Below are 25,553 nucleotides of genomic sequence, written 5' to 3'. Positions count from 1 at the left end.
GAACAGTAGGTGGAAAAAAAGCTTAGTAAAAATTATTGCAATTTGTCAGTTACAAAAGTATGCCTAAAATATTTTTTTTAATGTATGATTAGAACTAGATTGCAGATCTTGGTTTCTTGTGAAGAATTTGACTTTACTTGCCACAGAACTGATTGCATGTGTTGCTCCTTTGATGTCTTCTATCTCAGCGGCCTCCAAAATGAGGTGTACAAGACCATCCATTGAGGTGTGGAAATAAAATATTAGGGTTTGTATTTTATCTGAAAGATAAGAAAGAAATCAACCTCATATTGACACTGGCACCCTCACTTGGTCCTGTGTCATGTATAGTTGGTGAGGTGTCCTGAGGGCAGACTTAGAATTCCAGAGTGTGAAGGGGTCACAGCAGTGCCTTCACTTGTTCTTTCACTTTCAGTATATTGCAATGTATGCAGTTTACATGTGTCCAGTTAGGTGGATTTATGGATTATATTTAGTTTTAACTAAACTGACCCTCATAAAATGGGCAAGTAACTTAAAAAAATTCCTGCAAAGAGACCATGGATTGAAGTGAATACTAATAATGTGAACAATAAGAACATGGCAGAGCTGATGTTTCTCCTACTCTAGCATGAGCTCCTAGCCAGATGCAATATGAGGTAAAAACAATGGCAATTAGATCTGACAATATGTTGGCAAAAAAAATATTGAGTTTATCAAGAAGGCAATTTGAAATATGGATATACATCCACTAGAATTAATGCTGAACCTCGCCCTACGAGAATATTGTACCTTGAAATATCAGCTAATGATAGTATGAATCCATCACAATTAGCAAGGCATTGAAAAAAACAGCTATCCAGAACATGAAGACAAACCTCCATGATTTTTTTCAGCAATGTTTAAAGTCCTGTGATACTCGGTCCAGTACTTGAAGATTTCACTAACTTAATGATGGATCTTTAGAAGCCTCTTTTGAGGTTTCTCAATAGCAAAAGACATAGAAGCCACAAATTATTGGAGAAACACTTGATCTTCCTCGCTGTAAGAATATCTGAAATAATACATGGGAAAGAATATGGTTACAAGCAGACATGCATTCCTTTGTCAGCAGATACTGTTGAAAGATGTCTAGAACAGATTGCCAGAGATCTGAAGAAATAAATATTAGAAAAATTTACAGTGTGGGAGGCTTGAGGCTTGCTATACAGTTGGATGAAAGTATAGATGCTTGTAATGTGGCTCAGCTTATGGTAGTTGCTAGGTTCTGTGTTGTTAATGAAATACACAAAGAACTAAGTCACTAAGGAAAGATGTACCAGAGAAGATATATTCTTAACAGTAAATGACTTCTTTAATAACAACATTTGTTGGGTTGTTTGTTATTTTTTTAAATGGAAAAACTGCAAATGTACGTACTGATGGATTGCTTTGAAGGTAAAAAGGATTCTGGGGTGAAGTTACAAGGAGAGCAGCACACGTGGAACACATTCACTGCGTCATGCATAAGCAAACATCAAGGAAGTTGGAGCACGAAGTGCGGCAAGATGTCATCATTGTGGTTAATTGTGTAAAAACAGGGCCTTTAAATAGCAGAATCTTTATAATTTTTAATGACATGGGGAGTGACCAGGAAAATCTTTTGTAGCATGCAGAAGTTTGGTGGTTGTCATGGGAAAGTGCTTAGAAGAACTGTAAAAGTTAAAGATTAATTCTGCGTATTTCTTTCACAAAAAGACGAGTGTTCTGAATTTGCTGATGTGGTCTGTGATGACAGGTGGTTGTCAGCAGTATGCTGACTAACAGGTATTTTAAAAAAAAATAAAGACACTATCCATTCAAGGTGAAGGTGATGCCAATGGGCAAAAAGGTGACTTCTTTTTAAAAGAAACTCATGCTATGGATAGAACATTTTGAAAATGGATATTTTCTGGATTTTGTTGCCAGAAAAGATGTGTGACACCCACAAGAACTCTAATATCTGTACACTTAAACTGTGTAACAGAATTTCCTTACCTGTTTCAAGTCTTCCAGTTGAAGAGTTTCAGAGGGTTTTGAACCGTTTGTTAAAAATATCAAAATGCATGATCTTCTATTAGTTTGCAGTAATAGCTGATTGATATCAGGCAGATGGAAATTTCCTGACCACATTTCAAGAATAAACTTTGTATGTAGCAAGTCCAGCCAGTGATGTACTTTCATTTTGATGTACACATCATTGTTAATTGTCTTTTCCAGCTCTGAGAGCCATTAAAACCAAATACTGAGACATACTGAATTTAGAACTAGACCTTCAGATGACTGTATTACAAAGTGTTAAGCCAACATTTTTAAAATGAAGCATATTTAGTCACATGGCTCTCAGAAAGAAAAAAATATTTCTAGTGAGAGCAAAAATATTTTTTTCACCATTAATTAAACGGTAAATAAAATACCGTTTATCTTCAGCTCATCCTTCTTAATTTATATTTTTATGTTTTATAATGTACAAAATACAGTAGTACAGTAATACCTATATATAATTTCTAAATATACACATATTAGGGGGTGCATGCTCAAAAATCTTTTACTGATAGAGATGCATGATCAAAAAGATTTGGTGACTTTACTGTTACCATATTATTATCAATACCAATTAATGTTCACAGAAATAATTATATGGAAGTTCATTCGGGTCCTGGAAAGTATACTTTAAATGTATGTATTCTTTTCTCATGAAAAATAGTTGTCTGCTAGAGAATATTTTACTTCTAGCTTTCTTTCAGGTGTAGTAATTCAGGAGGACACGAGTGATGTTTGTCCGCATGTCCTTCAAGTACTGGGATGTCCCAGATAAGATCAGAGCCACACAATTTTAGCCATGGAATGATAAGATGGGGTGGTCCTATTACTGTCTCAATAGGTGAGGGAAGTGATTTGTGGATGGACAACAGTGGTATAGAAAGCTGATTGCAAATCTAGGGATAGAATTCAAATGTTTTTTGTCTGAATCAAGTTATTGCTTGAGTGTATTGTTCTGGGAATGACTTGATTTTCAAGCATGTAAATGTTTTGGATGTTTTGTTCATTTGAAGTTCTTGGTGCTTAGCACATCTGAAATCAGACCATAAGCATACCTTCTGGAGATAGGAATATTGATAATATCACAGCTGAATTTTTTTTTGCCTTGCACAGTTGTTCTAAACTATGTGAATGTATGTATTACTGAAGTGTCTTGGCATCCTCAAAGGTAACGTCGGACAAATTTCAAAAGTAATTGTTTTTTTTTTTTAACTAGTGTTCTGAAAATAATGCATTCTGCCATACCTAAGTAACATTTGGTAACTTGCTGATTAGTTGAGCATTTTAGTTAATAGTTGGAACTAACATGCAGAGATAAGTCTTTTCAATAAGCTACCTGTGTTTTTTTTTTTTTTTTTTTAGGCTAAAGCCTAAACCTCTGACATGGCCACAGCCTCACCAAGATCTGATACAAGTAACAACCATAATGGAAGATTACAGATGCAAGTAACAGGCAAGTAGTGATTTGTATCATGGTGATTTTTACAGGAAAACATATGTATTCATAAAAGCAGTTTTTGAAATGAGTGTAGAAAATGGATCGGTATTGTTAATATTTTAACTAATAACTCAAATGTTAAAAGTTAAGAACATGACTATAATATATGTAGATGAATTAAAGCTAGGTAGAGGTTATACAGTGAGTTGGATGACAGGGTTTAACGATCTCTTCAAATTAAGAAAAAATGAGATTGAGTACAACAGTAGGGACAAATGGAAGGAATTTTGCTTGGGAATAAATAATTATTGGCACATATTCTATAGAGGGAACACATATTGCTGAAATTCTACAAAAAAGATGGGCAGTTGAATGAAGTCCAAGCTGAAAATGGGTACAACGTTATAGTGAAGTTGGAGGAGGACTGGAGGAAATCACAAAATCTGCTAGCCCTTCAAAAGGTTGTCTTTGATTACCTGTATCAGGTAAACATCTGTTGAGAATAATACAGGTATCCCGTATTAACCTTGGGTGCAGCAGGTTGGATTACACAGCCATATGGAATAATTCAGGTTGGAAGGGATATTTGGGGATTCCCTAGTCCGCTCTTTTGCTGAAGGCAGGGCTGCCTTTGAAATTGAATCAGGTCGCTAAGGGTATTGTCCAGTTGAATTTTCAGTATCTCAAAGGTTGTAGATTACCTTTTTTCCTGGGCAGATTGTTCTAGTGGTAAACCACATCAACGTGGAAGTGTTTTTCCTTCTATCCAATTGGAATTTACTGTGTTGCATCTCATGACTGTTCACATTTTTCTTGTTGCATAATTCGAGGCAGAATTCAGCAATCTCAATATCTGCTGGAAGGGAAACATGGTGGGCTACAAGCAATTCTGGAAATTTCTGATTATGTTGGGGACATATTCAGTAGATGTTGAACAGATGTTACGCATTTTGCTACTCATGGGTAAGAACTGGTGAGGGATGTGACAACTGGTGTCAATCTTAGTTGCTCTTTCTGTGGAATGGCAGAGCAGAACAAAGACTTGTAGTCCTAAGATAAGCAAAATGCATGTAGGTAAACAAGTTTGATAGCTAATTATGACAGTGTTACAGTATCTAAAAGTAGTAATGTTACCAGCAAGTAGTTCGATGTTGTGCATAAATATATATATACATAAATGTATAAGTGTGAATGTATGTATGTAAGTATTATTTTACCATTGATAAATAATTTGCACTTTCCAGGGATCTTACGAAATCTGGGAACCCTGTAAGAATGAATGCATGGCCACGAATATATTAAGGCTATTTTGAACAAAAATTGGAAAGCACATGAGTAAGATACTATGTCTTAAAAAAAGCTGCATCTCAAGAAAGATGTATCATGCTGGATGGTCCAAAGATGGCCAGGTCATCTGGTAAAAAATACATTGCTGCGGAGTCCCCCAAATAGATATTTTATCTAATCTGATAAGAGAGGAACCTTAAAACTGATTAACCCAGTTTAAGGATTAAATAACTTGATAAAGTGATGAATCATCAAAACTGGCAATAACTAACAGCATAGATGGAGCCACCTGTAGATTGAATATGTGTAACTGTAGCAAACTGTTACACAAATGACCCGTAACTTCAGATCTGTGTATGCAGAAGTGATCATTTTGGTATCCTGTACTGTACTGCTCCTTCCATAAGTAGTCTTCTATTTTTGTGGCACTGGAGCTTCTGTTGACTTCAAAAGATCTGGTTCAAGGATCAAAGTAGGAAGAAATTTGTGCAATTTTTAGGATTAGTTTTCTGAAGGTTTAATTCTCTAAAGGTCTTCATTGCAAGATCAGGGGAATGCCAGTGGCACTACAGGGAAAGAAATGGGAGACGAGTGTGGTACTGTAGTGCTGCTGACCTGCACTGGGTTATGCTGAGATGAGTTTATGCTGCTTTAGAGTCTAGACTTACGTTTCAGACACTATAATTAAAAAGCACATTTATAAAGGCAGCAACTAATGTATACACAGTTTGTAGACAAGGAAATTCATGTGAAGCAGTAAGAGACTTGTTTGGATTTATACAGTTACAGCATGTTGCCAACAAGTTTTGCCATCAGTATTTTTTCAAATATATTTTACCAATCTATCTTGTCTTGTTAGGTCTTTGTGAAGTCTTTTGCAGGTGTTTGTTACTTAGGACTTCGTTTAAAAAAATTAGGACTAACAAAAAAAAATTATAATGGTCTCCTTTCATGTTTGGGGACTCAAAACCTAATGACCTAAAACATAATCAGATAAAAGGGGGAAAACTAAAAGGAAGCTTGAATATTATGACTAAATACCTGTATTTTATCAAATGTTGCAGTTGCTTTTAGAAAGTAAAATATGGAGGAAAAAATGTGGAAGAACCAGAGGTTCTTAAAGGTTAAAAATATATCATGATTTCAGATGAAAAAATATGACGTGTGGAATGAAAAAATAAGACGTGTTTAGACTTCTACTTGTAATGTTACCAAAAGTGCATTTTCCTTTTATGACATGTGACACATGACTTAGACTGGACTTTTTAAGTATGAGGGCGTTAAGTGTGCACCTTTTGACTGAAATTAAGTAAAAGTCCATGGCTGTTGTGTTTAGAATCTTGGACACTTGCATCCCACTAACTTTTAGGTAACTAATGTATATGTCTCAGAAATTCTGTAATCCAGAAACACATGACAGACCTTTTTTGTCTGCCTTTCAGACAGTTTAGTTACCATACAGAAAAGTAAGTGGAAGTTATTTGCTAATGCAAAAATAACAGGGGCAGGATTATTTCCAAGTGGCTGAAAATACTCGGCTTTGCTATAGTTTGAAAGTGAAGGGAAAGAGAATCATGCGGAAGTGTGGAAGGAATGAGAGAAAAGGCATAGCCAGCAGGTAGGTACAGCTGTGAGTCCACTGATGTGGTCTTCTGAAGACAACATCTGCCTGAAATAGAATTTAAAATGTTGGCAGTTAGGCTGCTGCTGGGTTTTATAGTGACTTCCTCAGCTGAGCAAGGAAGTGAGAGAACAGATTTATTTTCAGGAACACTGAGAACCTTGTCAGCGATTAGGAGGTAAAAGATAGCTTCTTCAGTCATTTGCTATTTCTTAATTGTTGAGTATTTAGCTGGAACCTTTAAGTTCATCCACAGAGCTATTTAGGGGAAATTCGAGAGCTGTTTTCTTACTTTTAACAAACTGATGTGTTACACCACAGATTAACCACACAGGTAATACCAAGAAGGAAATTTAGCTCTGTATACAGGCTTTGCTATACAGGGACACTTTGAAATAGGCCTGAACTGCATATGCTTTCATAACTACACACAATTTTTTTTTTAAAAAAAAAAGTTTGCCTGATAATCTCTCAAACGTATCATACTTAGGTATTTTTCAGTTAAGGGAAGAGTAGGAAGAACAATAAGAAATTACACAAAAGAACCCACATGATTTTCAGTGTTTATGTCTGAAATAATTGTGCTGTCTCTCCAACCCATCCTGCTGGTACGTGGTGAAGAGAAATGCTGCAATTGTTTTCAACTGTCTGACAAAGTAGCTTTTGAAAAGAAAAGCTACCATTTTAGCATTGACCTCTTTATATCCAGCAGAAGTAGAAAGGATGAGGAATAACGTTGCCATGCTGTGTTTCATACATTTTGTAGGCAGTATGTTTTCTGTTTTTTCAGCAACAATATGCTGTCGTAGATAAAACAATGTATTTTATTAGTTTCTAGTGCTAAACTGAAACGGAAAAAGAATTGGTTTGGAACAACTTTCTACACAGAATTAACTGCAGATGGAGAAATTAAGAAAACAGCAAAATCAAGTAGTTCTTCAAATCCAAAATGGGATGAGCAGCTGACAGTGTAAGTAGCTTTTTCAGGTTTTTTATACTATTTATTAGGCAGATATTGCAGGCAAATATTTACTAAGCTTGGATGCCTACGTTGTTTTCTCTGGCTGTTGATGATTAAATGCAGACATAAGATAATATTTATTTCAAATGAAATATTTTTTCTGAATTCTTACAATGTTTTGAGAATACTTTTTGTACAGTGTTCCTTGCATACAGTTGCTATACATGGTATACTCTTGATATTTGTTAGCGCTGTAGACCATTCAAGTTTGATTCCTCTATAGAAGTTGTTAATAATAAAATACTATGACATAGTAAAAAAGCTATGTCATTCTCAACTTTAAAAGGAAAATAATCTCAGCTGGATAAGTAGTAGTTATGAGGAAGGTCACTTCTTTCTTTAAATTTCCTGGTGAAGGCATACAAACATGAAAGCAGTTTACTGCAAAGTGACAAACAAAATTTATCATAACGTTTGACCTTTTTAATCTTCTTGTGATTTAATTTGGTTTAACTATGCTATGGGTGTAGATATACCTAAACATGACTCTATGAAGAGCTAGCAATCTTGCACCGTGCAGTTGGCTAGAATGCCTTATTATACATGCAAGATTGTACTGCTCCCAATTTGTGTCTGGAAACGGCATAGTTACTATCAAGTGGAATTGAGCCTGGGCCAGTACATTTTACAGCACCTGACTTGTCTGTGCAGTAGCCAGCTTCGTTAGTGCCACGCCAGGTTCCTATAACTAACAGTGCTGGAGCGTGGGGAGTACTACAACATACTTAGCTTTGGGGAAGTGTTTGCCTGGGAACACCTACTTATTAGCTCCAAACCTGGGCTGAATGAACCGAGTATTCCTTTGTGATGTTTCTGAATGTTTCAGGTTCAGTAGAGTTTATTAGCCCTTTGCAGGGTCGCAAAAGAGAATACTGTAGTCTTGGACCTGATGATGATTTCCAGGAGTTATTACTAGTTCAAGTACAGAGTTCTCGGTATATTCACAGAGACCAGAGTTTCTGTTGAGGAGGCAGATTCGATTTGTCAGGATTTGGTGAGCTGGTAGAAACAAGGTAATCTGCCATGCACGCTACAGCAAAGCAGACTCGTTCCATCATCCGTATTACTTAGGATCTTACCCTTAGGTATATAAGGTGTTCTGGCCCCCTCGTCCTCTGGCTATTGTAATAGTATTGTTGTTTTAGTTGCCCAGTCTGAGGATAAGTGGATCCTCTCGTTTACCAAACTACCCTCTCTTCCATGAATATGCATGAGCACCAGCAATATATTCTGTATTTGTAGGTGGTGTGTGGGTTTTTGGGGGGGTTTTGTTTGTTTTTTTTTCCCATTTACTTTTAGAGCTGGTCTTTCAGTAAGACTTCCATTAGAAGGCAGCCTAATCAAAAGGCAAACATAAATTTTCTCAGGGGTTTCAGCAAAAATGATGCACATTGTCCAACACACTCAAGTGACTATTACTATAAAGCTAGCTCGATTGTTGGGATCGTGGGATTGTCTTTAGTATTGTTTTCATCAATGCTGATATAACTGTCCATATTGAGTAGTGATGGATATGTGGCCTTTGACTTTTTGCACTGCATTTTTCACAGCCAGGAGCACTCTTGCAGTACTAGAACCTGTACTACTAAACTTGCTCTCCAGGACCTAGCATAGCTTCCCGTTTTCCTTCTTGAGCAGGGGAGAGATCACTGCCAAAGGTTATCATAATATTACTGTAATTTGGTACTTTACCTTTCTGCTTCCCTCCAATTTTTACTTTAGCTACATCATTTGATATTTTCCCCTCTGATTTCTGTGAGTATGCATTATGGTTTTATATATACTTGTGGATTCACAAATAGTGTTTTATAAACATTTTCATGGCACGCTGATGCCTATTAAGTGAGTTCTTCCTGCTTGCAAGTAGCTGATTGGTTGCTTTTTCCTTTTTTTTTTTTAAATAGTATTTTTCTTTCTAGTGACAGACAAGTATACTTACCACCTTTTTGTTCACATTTAATAATGTGAGTGTTTGGTTAGAATTCTGGAATAGTGAGGAATAGGGAAAATATGTCTTTCATAAAGTAAGATATGTTTTATATAACTGAGATTTGAGTGTAGTGTGGGTTATTCTGATACTCTTCAAATTCCTTATGTTATCATAGTAATGCACTTTAAGTGTGATCTTACGTATAAATATCATAGTGTTTGCAGTTCTTAGTTAAAAATTTCCCCTTGCAGTACAAAAACTTCTTTCAGTTAATTAGTATGAAGAAATCCAACAAATATGAGAAAGTGAATTAAGTTCAAATACTCCTAGTAGCAAGAACAAATACTTTAAAATCTGTATATATCTCTTAAAAAATGTATTTTATATGCAGGAATGTGACTCCACAGACTACGCTGGAATTTAGAGTGTGGAGCCATCACACTTTAAAAGCAGATGCTTTATTAGGAAGAGCCACTGTAGACTTGAGACAAGCTTTGGAAATACACAATAGAAAATGTAAGTTATCATGAAGGATATTTTGAGTAAAGTAGAATTATTATTACTAATTATACATCAAACTGTCAACTAGACTACTAACCGTACGTGAAATTACAACTGACTTTCAGTTGATGTCTTTACTCATCTCTTCTAGAGATGTCGGTGCTATCTAAAGCAATTTAAATGTAACAATGGGATATAATAATTTTGAAACAAACAATAGAGTATGAGTTAATTAAGTAAAAGCAGAAGTGACTAAATACGGTGTTTTGTGGCAATCTAGTAACTATTTTGCTAGAAGATCTGTTTTAGACTTGGTAAAAAAAAAAGTCTAAACTTTCAGAAAAGCCATCTATGTGATTTTTTTTCATGTTTTCCTTCTCTGGAATCACTAATAGAAAGGTTGTATATCTTTCCCTCATAATTTAGCTGCTCAGAGTGCAGTAAGAACCACTGATTAATGTGAAACATTTGAGAACTTCCTTAGAGTACATGAGAGGTTGTTGTGTTCTATGTAACTTCTAATTTTAACTGTCTTTAATAGAATTAAAATGGGTCTTCTTTATCTAATTTGCTTTTTAAACTTTTTTTCGTTAGTACAAGAAGATGGTGAATCCACACTTTAAATTCCACTCCAGAGTGGCAGTAGAATTCCAGCTAAAACAATCTCTAACCTTTCTCGCAAGTTAGATATATAAACCTAAGAGCTCCGTTTGGGGAGGTGGGGGAAAAGGAGAGCTGGAATAAAGCTTCATTTTTCTGATTCTTACAGAAAATTGAAACAGAATCTAAAATCAGGTGGGCTTTTTTAGCAGTGTTATAAAGTTTCTGCCCCAAAGTCCATAATTAAGCAGGAAAACTGCTTCTTTTTTAAATTAAAAAAAGTATATCAGAAGAAACTGGGTTGTAATAATGATTAAAAAAAAAAGTTTAATTTTTATTATCAAGATCCAGAGGATGTAGGATCCAACAACTTTGCAAATTCTTTCTGGGAATGGTTGACTGACTTAGCCGTACATTGCACCAAAGTAATTTATGTGCAGTGTTTCTGATTTGGGCAAGTCAGCAGTTTGATATACATTAGACTATCCAATAATTCAGTGGTAGAATAATCTGATTGTTGTTTTTCAGTCACTCAGTTATTGATACCTCATCTAAAATACAGCACTGAATGGCTCTTCAGTGAATAAAATGTGAAGGGGAAGTTCTCTAAAGGCAGAACCTTTAGAATTGGTGTTGTTACTTTCTCTCACTAACCACCACCAGTATTGAATTGCTGCCCACACCCCTTCCAGCTTTCTTGCCAGCTCAGTTGGACCACAGCCAACTGTTGATCTGGGTTGGAGGCATAACCTGTTAAAATAGCAGAAGCTAAACCCATCACCCTTTGCAGAAATGATGATTTACAAGTATGTTAATTTAACAACTCAGTGGTAGGCTAGTTTCTTTGTTCTTTCAGGTAGTACCATTTTCCAAAATGCAGATTGCAAAATCATTAATTCTGTAGATTTGCAAGCTTTGTGCTTGCTCCAGCAACTTGAAGTACTTTGAAATTCTTTCTAATATAGCAGTGGGTGTCTGCTGGTAACTGCTGCCCAACTACATTGTTGAACCTGCTCTTTAAAGTAACAGTTTAGATGGTATCTGGCAGTAGCTTATGGTAGCCTTCCCAATTTTAATGTTTATTGTTCATTTATGATATGTGTTAAGAATGGAAAAAAAAAAAAAGGAAATGCTAGTTTAATACATGGCAGTGCACAGTAAGCTTTAACTTGGAATGCTATCATATGGAGTGAAATATGGTGGTAGATCTTGAAAGATTAATCTTATAATCTGAGACCGCAACTACTAAAAGGCCTTAACCATTTAAACCTGATTAACGTGAACTCATGGCTGACTGTGTTTGGATTTATGACATGTAGCTTTTACTGCTGTACTAGTAATAGTTTATTTAGAGATAATTATGCAGCATCCACAGCATGTTTTACTTGTGGATTATGTATATATCTCTACAAGTATGTGCATTGCTTATCAGTCATACTGAATTCTTTAACTGCACCACATATACATTTTTTTGTATATCTCAAAATTTCTTTTGGTAAAGATATCTTCTGATTTCATTTTTGATAACTCAAGTAATCTCCTTTGTTACTGTTTAATCATGGAGTTGGGATCTATGAAAATGCTAGTAAGGATTTACTAAAAATAATTTTTAAAACTGAGGAAGAAGTCTAAGCCGTCCTTGTATTTATTTCTTCCTCAAAGTGATGTTCTTTTCAGTGGTCTCTTAGAATTAGTTTTGGAAGGTGATATGAGAAATGAACATAAGCTGTGGTTGTAGACTGAGGTTCCCAGTCATTTGCAAAATTTGGATGTGTAGTTCAGAAGTTGTTTGACTTTAAGCTGTCTCATGTTACGTAAGTAGTGCATAATTTCAAAAGGGCTCAGTGGAAACAGCAAACCTGGGAAATCATTAATAATAAAGTACTGAAACCATGTGGATCCTATAGCATACCTATAGAATATACTCTGTAAATGGCCAATTTATTTTTCCAATAAACTGTGCTTTTACCCACAGAAGATATAAATTTACACAGCTCCTTAGTGATTTCTATGTTGGTTTGAATCATCTGAGTATCTCTCACGTTCAGTTTTGTACAACTAAATACATGTATCTCGTTTTTGTGTTGAAAATATCTTTTAATGTTTTTTAGAATTTAACCTTTTATCCCTTCTCTCCTTCTCTCCCCCTATCCACCCCAACTCCATTTTTAGTGGAGAAGGTGAAAGAACAGTTGAAACTCTCTTTGGAAAACAAGAGTGGCATGGTGCAAACAGGTGAACTGACAGTTGTGCTGGATGGTTTGGTTGTTGAACAAGAATCTCTTACAAATCTCAGTTCATCAGCAACCAGTAAGTTAAAATAATTAAGTCGGATGGTAATATTTTGATTAAGGTTTCAAACAGACATAATAGAGTATTTCTGTTGAATTTGTTTCTTATTGTTCAGTAGAAGTTCAGCAAAATGGGGAGGCTGTGCATGAAAGCAGAGACGCTGCATCAAGAAGTACATCCAGGTAGGAATTTACTTTTGTGTTTATGCTATATGAAGTATATTAGCAAATTTATCAGTTGAAATGTTTGGCTTGTGTCTTTTTTTTTTTTTTTTTTTTTAAATGCGATGGATTTTAAATTATGTTGCCACAGATTTTAGGAATATTACTTGTATGATAATTACATAAATTAGCTTGAGAGGAATTAAATTTACAACTCTGTTCTTCCTCTTCTGGCAAAGTCTGTTCTCCACTCTCTACTTTGTCATTGCCTCTTAGATGTGTAGGCCTCTGAACATAAAAATTTGGCGGACTGGAAGCCTACTAAATGCTGCGGCAGCAGAGATTAGGGGAGGAGTGGTTCAGTGGTGTGGGTTTTTTTTTTTTTTTGTACTTCATTCGTTTCCTTCTGCTGTTTAGGAACCATTTCTGTTCATGTCATACAACTTGTTGCAACATACCATCTGAATGGAAGGAAGAAGAAAAAAAGCCTAAATTACTTTCCCCTCACCCACTTCCTTTTTAAGGTTGTGATCAGGAATTTGAGACTTCTGTTGAGTTTAGAAAGCAGTATTCAGAACACTGAGGCAAAGTGTTTGCCTGGTTCAACCTGAAGTGGCAAGAAAAAGTCTTTGAAATCAATTTAGAGCTTCATTCTTGGCTTCTCTATCTTTCTACCAGCTCAGGGACTGCCTGGAGAGAAGTAGGAATAGGTTGTTTTCCCCCTTACAGCTAGTAAGTCAAATAGGTCGGCATTCATATCAATGTTACTGGCCTGCTCAGTTACCTTGGAGTGAATCCCTTTCCATTTAAGTTCTTGACACACAACAGAGTGAAAAAACATACAGTTGCTATGTATTTGAGTGACAGGGACACATTTGTCCTTGTACGCTCTATTCTTTTTTTGAATATGTGGAAGTTTGTCTCTGTTCTCCTATGGGTGCCCAGTATGAGGGAGTGAGGGTAAAAAGTTGCTTCTCCTTAGTTTTCTTTACAAAGGTTTGGGACTGCTGAAAGTGATTGGAAACACATCTGCATACTGTTTTGAAGCAGTAGTGACGATCATTTGTTTTCATTGAGCTGTTGCTGAAGGTGTGGCTTTTACTGGGATCCTGCTCTTGATGTTGATATTTTGATTAGAGCAGTATGCCATACAGCTATCCAGAAGTTTTGAATTACAGTTTTGAAATTAAGAGATGAAGAAATTTTTTAAGGTGGATTCTGTGCCTGTCTTTAGGAAGCAAATAGGGTTTGTAGTCTAGAGTTGAAAAGGGATACTATTTAATTCTCTCTTTATAGTACCCTTTTGGAGTTGGATAAGGTAGCATGGAAATGCTGCTTCTTCCTTTATTACTTTACAAAGTGGGGATTCTTACAATTCTCACATTTTTTTGTCATCTGTTTAACTTCTCTTTAATTTTTAGCCTCTACGCCTTGAGAAGATGGGGAGTTGGCGCTGAATTAGTTTTCACTGTATGTGTCTCTGGTGGGTGGCTTTAAGCATATAGGGATAGATTTAAGTAGAAACAGTGTAACTGAACAAGACTTTCTCTTCACAAGCCCTTACACTCCATTTATTTCCTTATGGCCTTACAAACACAGAGCTGCCTGTGTGTTTGTCCCATCGTGCCTATGCACAGAGAAGCTCATCTTATTTTCCTTTTACTGAGGGACAGTTTTGATACTTTCCTATGACTAGAATAATTTTTGGAGATAGGACTTACAAACCAAATTGTTCCACTTGCTTAATGAGAGAAAATGTTTTCCTGCTCATAGCTGCGCTTTGTGAGGGTCTCTAGGGCAGATTTGGAAGATGTGGCAGGCGTAGCAGTCTGCCCAACTCAATTCTAATATGTCATTACAAGTAAAAGATGAAATGGAAATGGAAAATTTTAACTATTTTAAGTATCTGAAATCCTCAAAACCAAAATTTGCCTTTTGTTCATTAATTGTTTTGGTCTTGCACTTGATTGTTTTCTAGGCTGCAGACATTGTGTATATAAACTCTTGCAAATTTACTTCCATTTCTTTTTTTGTGTGTGATTTAGTGTAAGATTTGGTTTAGTTGCATAACTGTTTAACATGTTGTTTGTACTAATCTAAAATGATCTTTTATTTTTGCCAAGATCTGCTTGTGACATTTCTAATGGGATAGACAATCAAGTACCTTCCAACTCTGTAGTGCAGAATACGTTCTGTATAGAAGCTGTTAACGGAGACAGCACACCATCTCCTACTCGTGTTGCAGCCAGACCCAAAAATACACCAGTACCAAAACCACTTGCAGCTCAGCCTGTCGACAGCACTGGTAAGAATGGGAGAGTTACAAGAACATGTTCAATAACGCTTTTTCACCTGGTTGAAATGTATCTGAAGTGGAGCCACTTTTTCTGTATACTTTTTGTTAGATTTTAAGAGTACTGAAAGGATGTTTCTGGGTTTGAATTTATAACTGTGTCTACTTCTGTGAATTTTAATGGAGTAGATCCATTCTTAAGTGTACAAAGTTTCATGTTTTCCTGTCAGTTCTCCTCTGTGATAGAAGAAAGATGCGAAGTATCCAAAACTTCCATTTCTCTGTCACACCTGACTAAACCATATTACTGATTGCAGGAAAAATCAGATTTCTTCCACAATTAATTTGAATAACTATAGTTAAGTTTTTTTTGCCATTACATAAATCTGATTTTTGGTCTTGTCAGGGAACTTCTGCGCTCTGAGTTGAGAAGTGTTGCAGGCTCTCCTTGCCTTCCATTTTTTAAAAATGTATGCTGTTTAAAAACAGATATTGGCAGAATAGTAAATTTCATTTCCTCTTAAACACAAACCCTTTGATATGACTACAACATTCAGTACACTAAAACCAGTGAAAAGAAAGTATATATTTTATTTTTGTTCACCTGGAAAAACTTTGCATCTAATAATGACTCTGCTTTCTAAGCACTTTCTGCCTTTTCTCAGCTGTTTGAATTTCAGTGATAGCAGAGGAAAAAGGTAACCTTAAATAGAAACAGGCAGGCTCTTAATAAACAGCTGAACAGAGATTGTCAAACTTCTTATAATAGAGTGGGAAATGTGGGTATGGTGGGAAGATAGCAGAAACAATTATGGACTTTAAAAGGTAGTAATTAAATTAGGCCTTCTCTGAAGCTTTTCTCTATTTGGAGAACTTGAATTTGATTTCCCTATCTTTTCAGTTGAAGGCCAGAGGGCCTATCTATTATTTAGGCATTGCTCCCTTTTTCTGCAAAGCAGAGGGATCCATTTGAAATCTGTACTAGGATAGAGTAATTGCAAAAATAATTGATTTATTAAAATAGAAATATTGAGGAAATCATCACTGAGCTTGCACTGAGGCACTGATATAACAGTTTTCAACTGCTATACCAGTTCATGGACACTTAAGGCAAGATGTAAAACAGGTCTCCAGCATTTGTTGATGACAGACTTTCCCAACCCCTCCCCCATTGTGCTTAGCAGGATTGTGATTTCATGTGATATCACCAGAATTGCTGTTTGAGATCTAACTAGTAGAACTGATGATTTGTCAGTTATTTTGCTTCTAACTTTGTTATGTAATCCCATTCACTCGTCCATGTAGATGAATTAAATGGGTTTTTTTAATGAAAACTGAAATTCCAGTTCACTTTTTTCCTATTTAAGTAAAATTGTTGCTAGTTAAGGCAGAAGTCTGAAGAAACTTGATCAGGTTGTCTGCAGTTGTGTTGGTTTTTTTAACTTCATGCTTTACATTTGCTTGAAATAATACAAAGTCTTGATGTGTCTTAATATAGTTAACCTGTTTATTGTGAGCTGGAAGTAGTGATGTATTACCCTGGAATAATTGTGTTCAAAAAGCAATGCCTTTACAAATTTTACAAATCTGCAGCTGCCTGTAAAATCATGCTTATCATTATGCCTCTCAAGAAAATATTTGTGATGCAGTGATAATTCCTTAAAGAAACTGACTTGCTAATTTAAATACATTGCTGATGATGGTTTTATTGTTTATAATTCTTTGACCTGCTTTTCTGACCATCTAGGAAAGCAAGAAATTGCTGACATTATGTATATTGCAAGTAATAAGTAGAATCTAGCTATTTTTTTATTTGTATTATACAGAATTAAAGTAAATGAACACTTTAAATGATGGAACAGCATTTTATAGGCACTTGCTGCTAGGGTTAAATTTTGCAAATCAATATTAATAAGATTGTGAGTACAGAGCAGTTATATTGGCCTCAGTCCTTAGAATTGTAAGCTGATGGTATGCTGTTAGAAAATTACTTGAAGTCTGTGTTGCATATTATATTTAGTCTTGTAGAAAAATAGTTCCAACTCTAGAAGTACAAACTGATGAGCTTAAATAGAATTGTCACTGTCTGGTGTTGATTAGTGATGCAGAAAATGAAAGCTGTGAATGTTGTTGTACTGCTTTTAATGGGACCTTGACTTCAGTTGGGGATCCTGCTGACTGCTGTACCTGATCTCACTTGTCTAAGATAAGATCTTGTTGTCCTGAGATACTGTTCTGTTAAACTCTGCAGATGATTGGTATTGATATATTACTGGCCAAGTGGGCTTGGGGGTAATAAAGCCTCCTTAGCCCCCTCTTCCTCCTAAACCCATGCCTGCTGTAAACTTTTTATGAGATTCTGCTTGAGTTGGGTGACATTTGCATTGTTCCTTAAAAGACAGAAATTGATTTACGTTGTGATTCTAAAATAATTTTCTTCAGTCATTGAACTACATAAGTTGTTAGCCAAATACTAATTTTTATATTTTAATCCTGCTTTTGAAGGTTTTTTTTTCCAAGTCACACACATCTGGTTTTTGCTTAATTGTAGAGTTCTGTAGCTCAACTCTGAAAAAGGGATTAAAAATTTTCTGTAAGAACTACCTCTTAGTTTTTCAAATGTCATTGTTACTTATCTCTTAATATTTTTATTTCATGGCATACTAATCAAGATGCTCTTTTGAAGTTGATGTAAGTTCAAAGTTTCCAAGCAAATAAAGCAGTAGTGTTTTCTGGGAAGCAGCTGAGTACCTTTTGCTAATCTAAAGAGTAAGGTATAACATGGAATTGACCAAGATATACAGAAGCTAAGAAATTGTCTTAGCAGGGAAGGACAGAGTATGATTTGCAGACTGTAAGTTTTAATTACAGCTTTAACTGCTGAGGCAGGTGCATTGTGACTTTTTGTCATCTGAGACAAAAATGCTGTTTGTGGCATATAGGTGCAACTAAAACATTCCTTCCATGTTGTTTACTGTAAAAGCTGGTCATTTGAAAAGTAAATATCATCAGATTCTGATACACAAATGTTCCTATTTCCCATTTTTCAGTTAATGGGGAGTCATCCACCTCTGCATCAGAAGCTGGTAATTCTTCTGTCTCTGAGGCTCCAGTAGGCTCCATTGAAGCTCCTATGTCTTCAGATTGCAATGACACTGCAGCAGAACCTCAGTCAACAACAGAAGCAACTAGTTGTTCTGAAAGCCACACTTCTGCATTACCTGTTGTGTCTGCTGGACTAGAACCTACAGCTGCAACAGACTGTCCTCAACCTAATGCTAGAAACAGTGTAGCAGCAGATGCACCAAAACCAAGGGAATCCTCCTCCACCTCAAGTGCATCTGCAGAACCTGTAAGACAGCAGCCTGGTAATGCCAGTACAGAACCTTTGCCACCAGGGTATGTGGGCTTGATTTTAATACTATAATTATGTTTCATCTGAGTGTGCATATAAACAGAAATTTAATTCTATACTGGGATTGCCAAATTTAGGTCAGTTGGCTGAGATGGAGTTATTTGATCTAAAATGGGGTTTGTACTGCTGCTGTAACTGGCTAGTAGCTCTCATCCTAGAAAGTAACAACAGATAACTGATTTGCTGAGGCAGTTTTGTGATCTAGATAGACAAACTCTTGGGCATTGTGGATGTGAAGACTTTTAATTTGTTATGTTCAAACTTAATTTGGGTCATTATTTCTTACTCCTTTGGCTCTTAAACTATGAGAATGTAGTAGGGACTAAAATACAGAACAGTGAAAGTTAATAAAATAGTCTAGAAATACTTGTAGGGGCTTGCTGTACAACAAAATCAATGTTAGAGATAAAAATACGTATTTGAAGTATATATGTATATGCTCAGAATAGCTAGAAACTTTTAATTCAGTTAGATCGTTAGAAACTACTTCTGTAGTCCTAAACCTTTAATGCAAAATTAAAATGTGCTTAGACATTAAGTGAAAATATAGTACATGCTCAAATATATACATTGATCTTAATATTTTTTTATAGATGCTTTCATGTTTGTATGTAAAGATGTCTTTAATAACTAATTGGAAATGCTGACATTTCCACAATATTCTAAATATTAACTATTTTGGCATTTTCTTAACCCGGTGTATATACCTTGTGTCATTGTAGCTGATCTATCAGAAAGCCTGTCTTGTAACTGCTCACTCTGAAGGGGGCAGGGTGTGTGTGTGTGTGTCAGTAAGTTACTAGTGACACCACATTTGAGTTTCTGTTTCATAAACACGAAAATAAGCATCTAAAAAGATAGAAATATTGTATATGTGTGGTTGGAGAAGAGTTACAAAGTTTTTAATTTTCAGGTGCTTTGACAATGGAAGCTCTTTATAGGTGGGAACTCCTGGTCATCTGCCTGTCAAACTTTTTTTTTTTAATTAAATTACATGCTTTCCCATTGAGGACAGGGTCATGAGTTCCAGACATAGTGGACACTACGGTGAAATGCATTTCTTCATCATTCCTTCTAGATCTCATTCCTGTGGGGGATTTTTTTGTGGCTCCCTGCTGCACTCCCCACAATCTAGTTGATGCTTATGTCAGTCTCCATTATGTTTAGCCCTAGTCACTCAGGAACATGCTGCTCCTCCTTTCTTATCGTCTTGTAGTCTTAGTATTTAACCTCTTGAACTGCAGAAAACATTTTGTACTGGTTTTATAGGATGCTGTAATAGTAGGGAAATGTACATCAAATCCTATGAGTAGCAGATAAGGTGTTCTGCTTACAGTTTTAGGAGCTAATTAATTATGTATATAAGAAAACCAAACATATATGTAATGGAGCCAACAGCTTCAGCTTTTCATTTTAACATTTATCCTGGTTTCTTCTCCTATTGATAAATATTTTTACTACATTATGGGAGTGCACAGCAGCATGAAACTTCAATTGTTTATAATGCTTGGATCTCTCTCCATCTTCAATTTAAATTTGCTTTGCAACTGAAGCTGAAGAAATAATCCCCAGAGACATCAGATGGAGAATTTAGCAGGATAGGAAATAGAAACACAGGAAAACCATCTGTTAGCAAATATTTCAGGTTCACTCTGAATGATCCTGTTGTTTGTTGGATATAGGGAACAGTGCTTAGCAATGTAAACTCCTGGTTTTTTGAGAGAGGCATGAACTTGGAAATGCAAAGAATGTGTCTCTAAGCACTTTTTGAATGAGGTTATTTTAGCATCCAAGCCTTGAGCAGATAATTGACGTTTTTTCCAGATATGTTAAATAGAATTTGAAAATGGTTGTGAATATTGATGTATGCTTGTTATATGTACCAAGTCCCTTAAATAATACTGTGATATCAGTTAATAGGAAATAACTGATAAGTATTCTAGTGTGAGTTTTCTTTGGTGTTTTAGAATGAGTTTTGGATCATAGTATTTCCATTCTATACCAAGACACTTTTTGGCTTAGTGGGAAATAAGTCCTAAGGAAGCATTGTCACCTTGACTTACATGAAAGTCTTTTTTGTCCTGAAGGTGGGAGCAAAGAAAGGATCCTCATGGTAGAACTTACTACGTTGATCATAACACAAGAACTACAACATGGGAGAGACCACAGCCCTTACCTCCTGGGTAATGTAGACTTCTTTAATTTATATATGCTAAAGGTACTAGGGTTTTTTTTGTTTGTTTGGTGCAGGAAAAATACTGTTTTTTATAAGCAGCTCATCAAAAACATATATTGTATATTAAGAAATTCTAGCTTTCAGTTAATTTAGAATTATATTTATTGCAGCTAGCATTATAGGAATGTTGGTACTGTGTATGTCGCTTGTTTTGATCACTCATTCAAATACAGCTACTGAATTACTTTGTTTTTGCTTTAAAACTTAAGCATTAAGTAATGCATATTTGACCACCTTTATTTAGGTAGCACCACTAGGTGTAGTGCACTGGTTCCAGACCTCAGATTTCCAAGCAAAGTGTTTCTGTGAAACCTGCCAACATTGCTTATGGTTACAGGAACGTACAAGGTTAAAAATGAGGTGACAGAGCTGAACATGCTATTTCTTGGAGTCTAGTTTTGATCAGTGTGGTTGTCCTTTTACCAATAAAGTTGGGGAGTACTTTTGTGTACTTTGGAAATTAAAATCATGCCTGTGACTCCAGTACTTCATTCAAGTACTGTCTAGGAATTCAATGTAAAAATATAATCAGTTATGTAATATTACTGAGAAATTTAACTTTTAACATTTGTGTTTCTTGAAAGCTGGGAAAGAAGAGTTGATGATCGTGGGAGAGTTTACTATGTGGACCACAACACCAGAACAACAACGTGGCAGCGACCAACAATGGAATCAGTCAGGAACTTTGAGCAGTGGCAATCTCAACGGAATCAACTGCAGGGAGCTATGCAACAGTTTAACCAACGATACCTCTATTCGGTAACTTTTACATAAAACATAGAAATTAGTAGAGAGGTATAGGTATACTTTTTGTTCTTTAACTTTTTCTAAAGTGATTTTATAACTATTCAACCATATGAGTTACAAGACATTCGGCATCAGTAATTGAGTTTCTGTTTCTTTTGAAAAATGTTAACAAAAATATTTCTTAAAGGTAAAAAGTACTCCCTTCTGAGCCTCTTTCCTAACTTGAGCCTTGTGTACTGCATGATACTTAAGACTTTTAATGACAGTAGTAAGAGGTAAAAGTAAAGCAGTTAACTGAAAAGGAACATAAAAACTGAGTTATAGGTATTTTGAACAAATCAGTTTGTTTTATGTAGTTAGGGAAAGATAGAATGATTGGTGGTCATCTGGTTGACCCCTGCTGCTCAAGCAGGGACACCTAAAGCCAGTTGGCCAGGACTGTGTCCAGACAGCTTTTAAATACTTCTAAGGAGGAAGACTCCACAACCTCCGTGGGCAACCTGTGCCAGTGTTCAGTCATCCTTATAGTTAAAAATGTTCAGAGGGAACTTCCTGTGTTTCAGTGTGTGCCCACTGACTCTGGTCACGACACTGAGCACCACTGGAAAGAGCCTGGCTCCATCCATTTTGCACCCTCTCTTCAGATACACATTGGTAACTTAATGCAAATGCAAAAATCACAGCTGAAGCATATCAAGCCAAAAATTCTCACTGAGCAACTTTACGTAGTTGTGTACTACTTTGATCAGTTGCTTAAGCATCTAAGAAAACACTTTTCCTGATCCTAAGATTTATTTTGGTTTTAGACAATTTACTCTCTCAGTGAACAATATATTTTTTTAAATTAAATCATGTTCCTTCCTTCGTTTCATGGTAACGGCTGCTGAAAACCAGACTCATTTCTTAAAATGTCCCATCTGACCTTAGAGTCATCAAATTAGGATTTGTTTGTGAGAATATGTTTGCATCTCTTTAGAAGTCTGTTTTCTAAGTAGTGTATCATTTGCATACCTAGAACTCACATTTTGTTGAGGGGAGGGAATTGAAATTAGTGAGAAAACTGTGTATGCTTTTAAATATTTTTTTTTAATTTATTGCTGCTGTATACTTTTCTTCTAGAACTGTTAGTCAAACTACAGGTTACTTTTCTCCCTCTGGTGAGATACCAGGATTTTACCTATATAGCACTTCACATGTGAGATTGTAATTTAATTTTAGTTACTTTCATTTTTACTGAAATATATTAATTATAATATCTTTTTAATATTAATATATCAGTATTTTATAACTATATGTTATTACATGCATTTAATATATATTAAATATTGTAATTATATATTGTAATTAATGCATTTTAATATAATGAAAGGGGTTAATATATTGTACCCCTTTTGGTGCTGAATCTGGCTCATCCCATGCCACTGCGTAATGTTTCAGTGTGTTCTGTTAAATATACATTAGCCAGCAGCCCCACACAAATCCTTGGACTCATTAAGAAGATCGGAAATCTTTGATTCATGCCACCATTCAGTTCTTTGGCAGACAGTATTTTCTTTTGTGCACTGTTCTTTTTATACTCACCACAGTTACGTCTTTGGTTACAGGATCATTGTGACTGTATAGTTTCCAAAAGCAGGAAAGTCTAACTGCATTTTCTGCTGAGATAATGATAATTCTGTGTTCATATCTAGTAGCTGGTGGCTGGAACAAAGAGGCAGCTTCATTTTCAGTGTAACTATTGCATTTTCATCTGGTCCTTGCTCTGTTTCTGTTTTACAGAAAGAATAGGTTTTGGTTTTGTTTTTTGGGGTTTTTTTCTTTGTTTTTTTGTTTTGGGGTTTTTTTTGTTGTTGTTGTTTGTTTTGTTGTTTTTTTTATTATTATTTGTTTGGGGGTTTTGATTTTTTTTTTCCGGAATTTGCTGTTGTAAACTCTTCAGTGGATTTGAGATTTTTGGATTGCAAATGCTATATAAAGCAGTATTAGTAGCAAGGTGATGCTTAAGATACTCTTTGGAAAATGAAGACTGGTTGCCATATATCAACATTCCATTCTGCACAAAAAAAAAACCCCAAACAACCAACCCTCCCCCCCCATACTTTCAGTGTCCAAAAAATGTAAGGGGCTGGATGCTTTTACTTACAAATCAGAGCATGCATCCTGCAGTCTGGGGAATTTTTGCCTTTTACATTTTGTTTTTTTCCCATGCTTTGTATTCTTGGGAGCTACTGGGGGACCTCTGCAAGGTTATAGCATATTATGAGCTTAGCATGGTTTTACATAATGTTTTAATCTAGAGGGTTTTTTCCTTTTTTTTTTTTTTTCTCTTTTCCTTTTAACCTTACTGGTATGTTGGTATATTTTTAAACATCCACGTATTTTAATGAATGCAGCTGCATTTGCAAAGAATGACAGTCTTAAAATAGCCAAACATCCAGGGATGACATCATGTATTATGGAATTAAAAAAAACTATGTTGGCAGTAAGCACTGTGCTTGGAAATGTTTGCTATGGTAAAGTATGTTCTTAAGATCACGATGCTTATCTTCTTATACATGCTTCCACAAAACTTCTGTGAACTTCTTAAAGACCACTGACTGACTCTCAAGTTTATTGTAGGAGGGGAAAGGGAGGGTACATTGGGTTGGAAACAGTGGAGGCAAATGTGCAAATCATATCTTATTATCATATAATCTGTTTCTTCACAAAATCAGACTAAAAATGGCATGATTTTTTTTTCCAGAGTGGATAGTCTTCATAACTAGTGGTAATCTTGAAACACATTAAGGAAAAAAAATAGGAAAAATATTTGGCCTAACTTAGTGTCCTCTTGTTTTTAAATAGGCTTCGATGTTGTCAGCAGAAAATGATCCACTTGGGCCTTTACCACCAGGTTGGGGTAAGTTAATTAGCTGTTGATTTCAGGAAATGACAGTTACAGAAATTTGGAATGCAGTAGTTGTATAGTGGGTTTTTTCTTTTTTTTCCCCTAGAAAGGAGAGTGGATTCAAATGATAGGGTGTATTTTGTAAATCATAACACAAAGACAACACAGTGGGAAGACCCTCGAACTCAAGGGTAGGTGTGTATATTGACTGTGCAGATAAAAAGATCTTGTTCAATTCTTGTGTGTCATGATATTGGGGAAAAAGTACAGTCTGCAATTTCTTCTGCAGTTTACAAAATGAAGACCCCCTTCCAGAGGGCTGGGAAATCAGATATACAAGAGAAGGTGTCAGATACTTTGTTGACCACAATACAAGAACCACTACCTTCAATGATCCTCGTACTGGGAAATCTTCTGTGTAAGTGAGAAATTAAATATATCCTTTTAATGTTTTAACTTGTTATAGTTTAATAATGAAGTCTTCACATACTAGAAAACAATCTGTACTTCTAGCTGGAACTGAGCGCAAAATTATAAACAAATTGTTGTCCTGTAAATTTAATCTATTTTTAAGCTTTAACTGTCAGTTTGTCTATGACATAAGGTTCAATAGTTTTTATACACTTCTCAAATACCAAGATTATAATTGCTTTATAAATAGAGGGGAAGTGAGGTAAATGTAAATAGTGAACCTAATGTAAGTAATAGTTAAATTTGTAAAGAAACAGCAAATTATTGCAGTGAGTATTGCTTATAGTTATACACACTCTAGCAACATTGTCTAAATGAAGTAGTTCTAAATACTTTTCAAAAATTTTACATGCAAATCTTTTTTAAAATAGTTTAGTCAGAAGTATTGACCCAACCTATGGCTGCTGTCTTAGTGTCTTTTTTTATAAGGGTTTACTTTACTTCTGATGACATGTTGATGACCTTTCATTCAAAGAGCCTATAGAGCATTATACTAGAAACTCCTTCATAGTTCCATAAACAGTTGAATTTATGAAGCCAAACTTACCAGTCTTTCTCTTAGCATAGACAATAAATTAGATGTCTCTTCTTTGGTTTGCTTGTAATTTTTATA

At 35.4% G+C, this 25,553-nt stretch overlaps 1 protein-coding gene across 3 annotated transcripts in view; it reads left to right on the top strand.

Moving 5' to 3' along the window:
• WWP1 (WW domain containing E3 ubiquitin protein ligase 1) overlaps nt 1-25,553 on the top strand; it is a 62,597-nt gene that overhangs the window by 22,758 nt on the left and 14,286 nt on the right. Inside the window, exons 2-13 of one of the 3 annotated variants that reach the window (XM_056330245.1) lie at nt 3,403-3,493; nt 7,218-7,356; nt 9,729-9,853; nt 12,611-12,748; nt 12,849-12,912; nt 15,015-15,196; nt 18,235-18,583; nt 20,687-20,782; nt 21,420-21,594; nt 24,427-24,481; nt 24,576-24,660; nt 24,759-24,887. In XM_056330245.1, the coding sequence (XP_056186220.1) occupies nt 3,424-3,493; nt 7,218-7,356; nt 9,729-9,853; nt 12,611-12,748; nt 12,849-12,912; nt 15,015-15,196; nt 18,235-18,583; nt 20,687-20,782; nt 21,420-21,594; nt 24,427-24,481; nt 24,576-24,660; nt 24,759-24,887 (1,607 nt within the window). In that variant the 5' untranslated portion in view covers nt 3,403-3,423. Of the gene's footprint in view, nt 1-3,402; nt 3,494-7,216; nt 7,357-9,728; nt 9,854-12,610; nt 12,749-12,845; nt 12,913-15,014; nt 15,197-18,234; nt 18,584-20,686; nt 20,783-21,419; nt 21,595-24,426; nt 24,482-24,575; nt 24,661-24,758; nt 24,888-25,553 lie in introns of those variants that run through there. The other 2 variants (XM_056330243.1, XM_056330246.1) reach the window with 2 other exon arrangements.

Source organism: Falco biarmicus, chromosome 3 (assembly GCF_023638135.1).
Source record: "Falco biarmicus isolate bFalBia1 chromosome 3, bFalBia1.pri, whole genome shotgun sequence".
NCBI lineage: Eukaryota > Metazoa > Chordata > Aves > Falconiformes > Falconidae > Falco > Falco biarmicus.
Note: the sequence above shows the minus strand (reverse complement) of the source record. Positions and strands in the feature narration are given on the sequence as shown.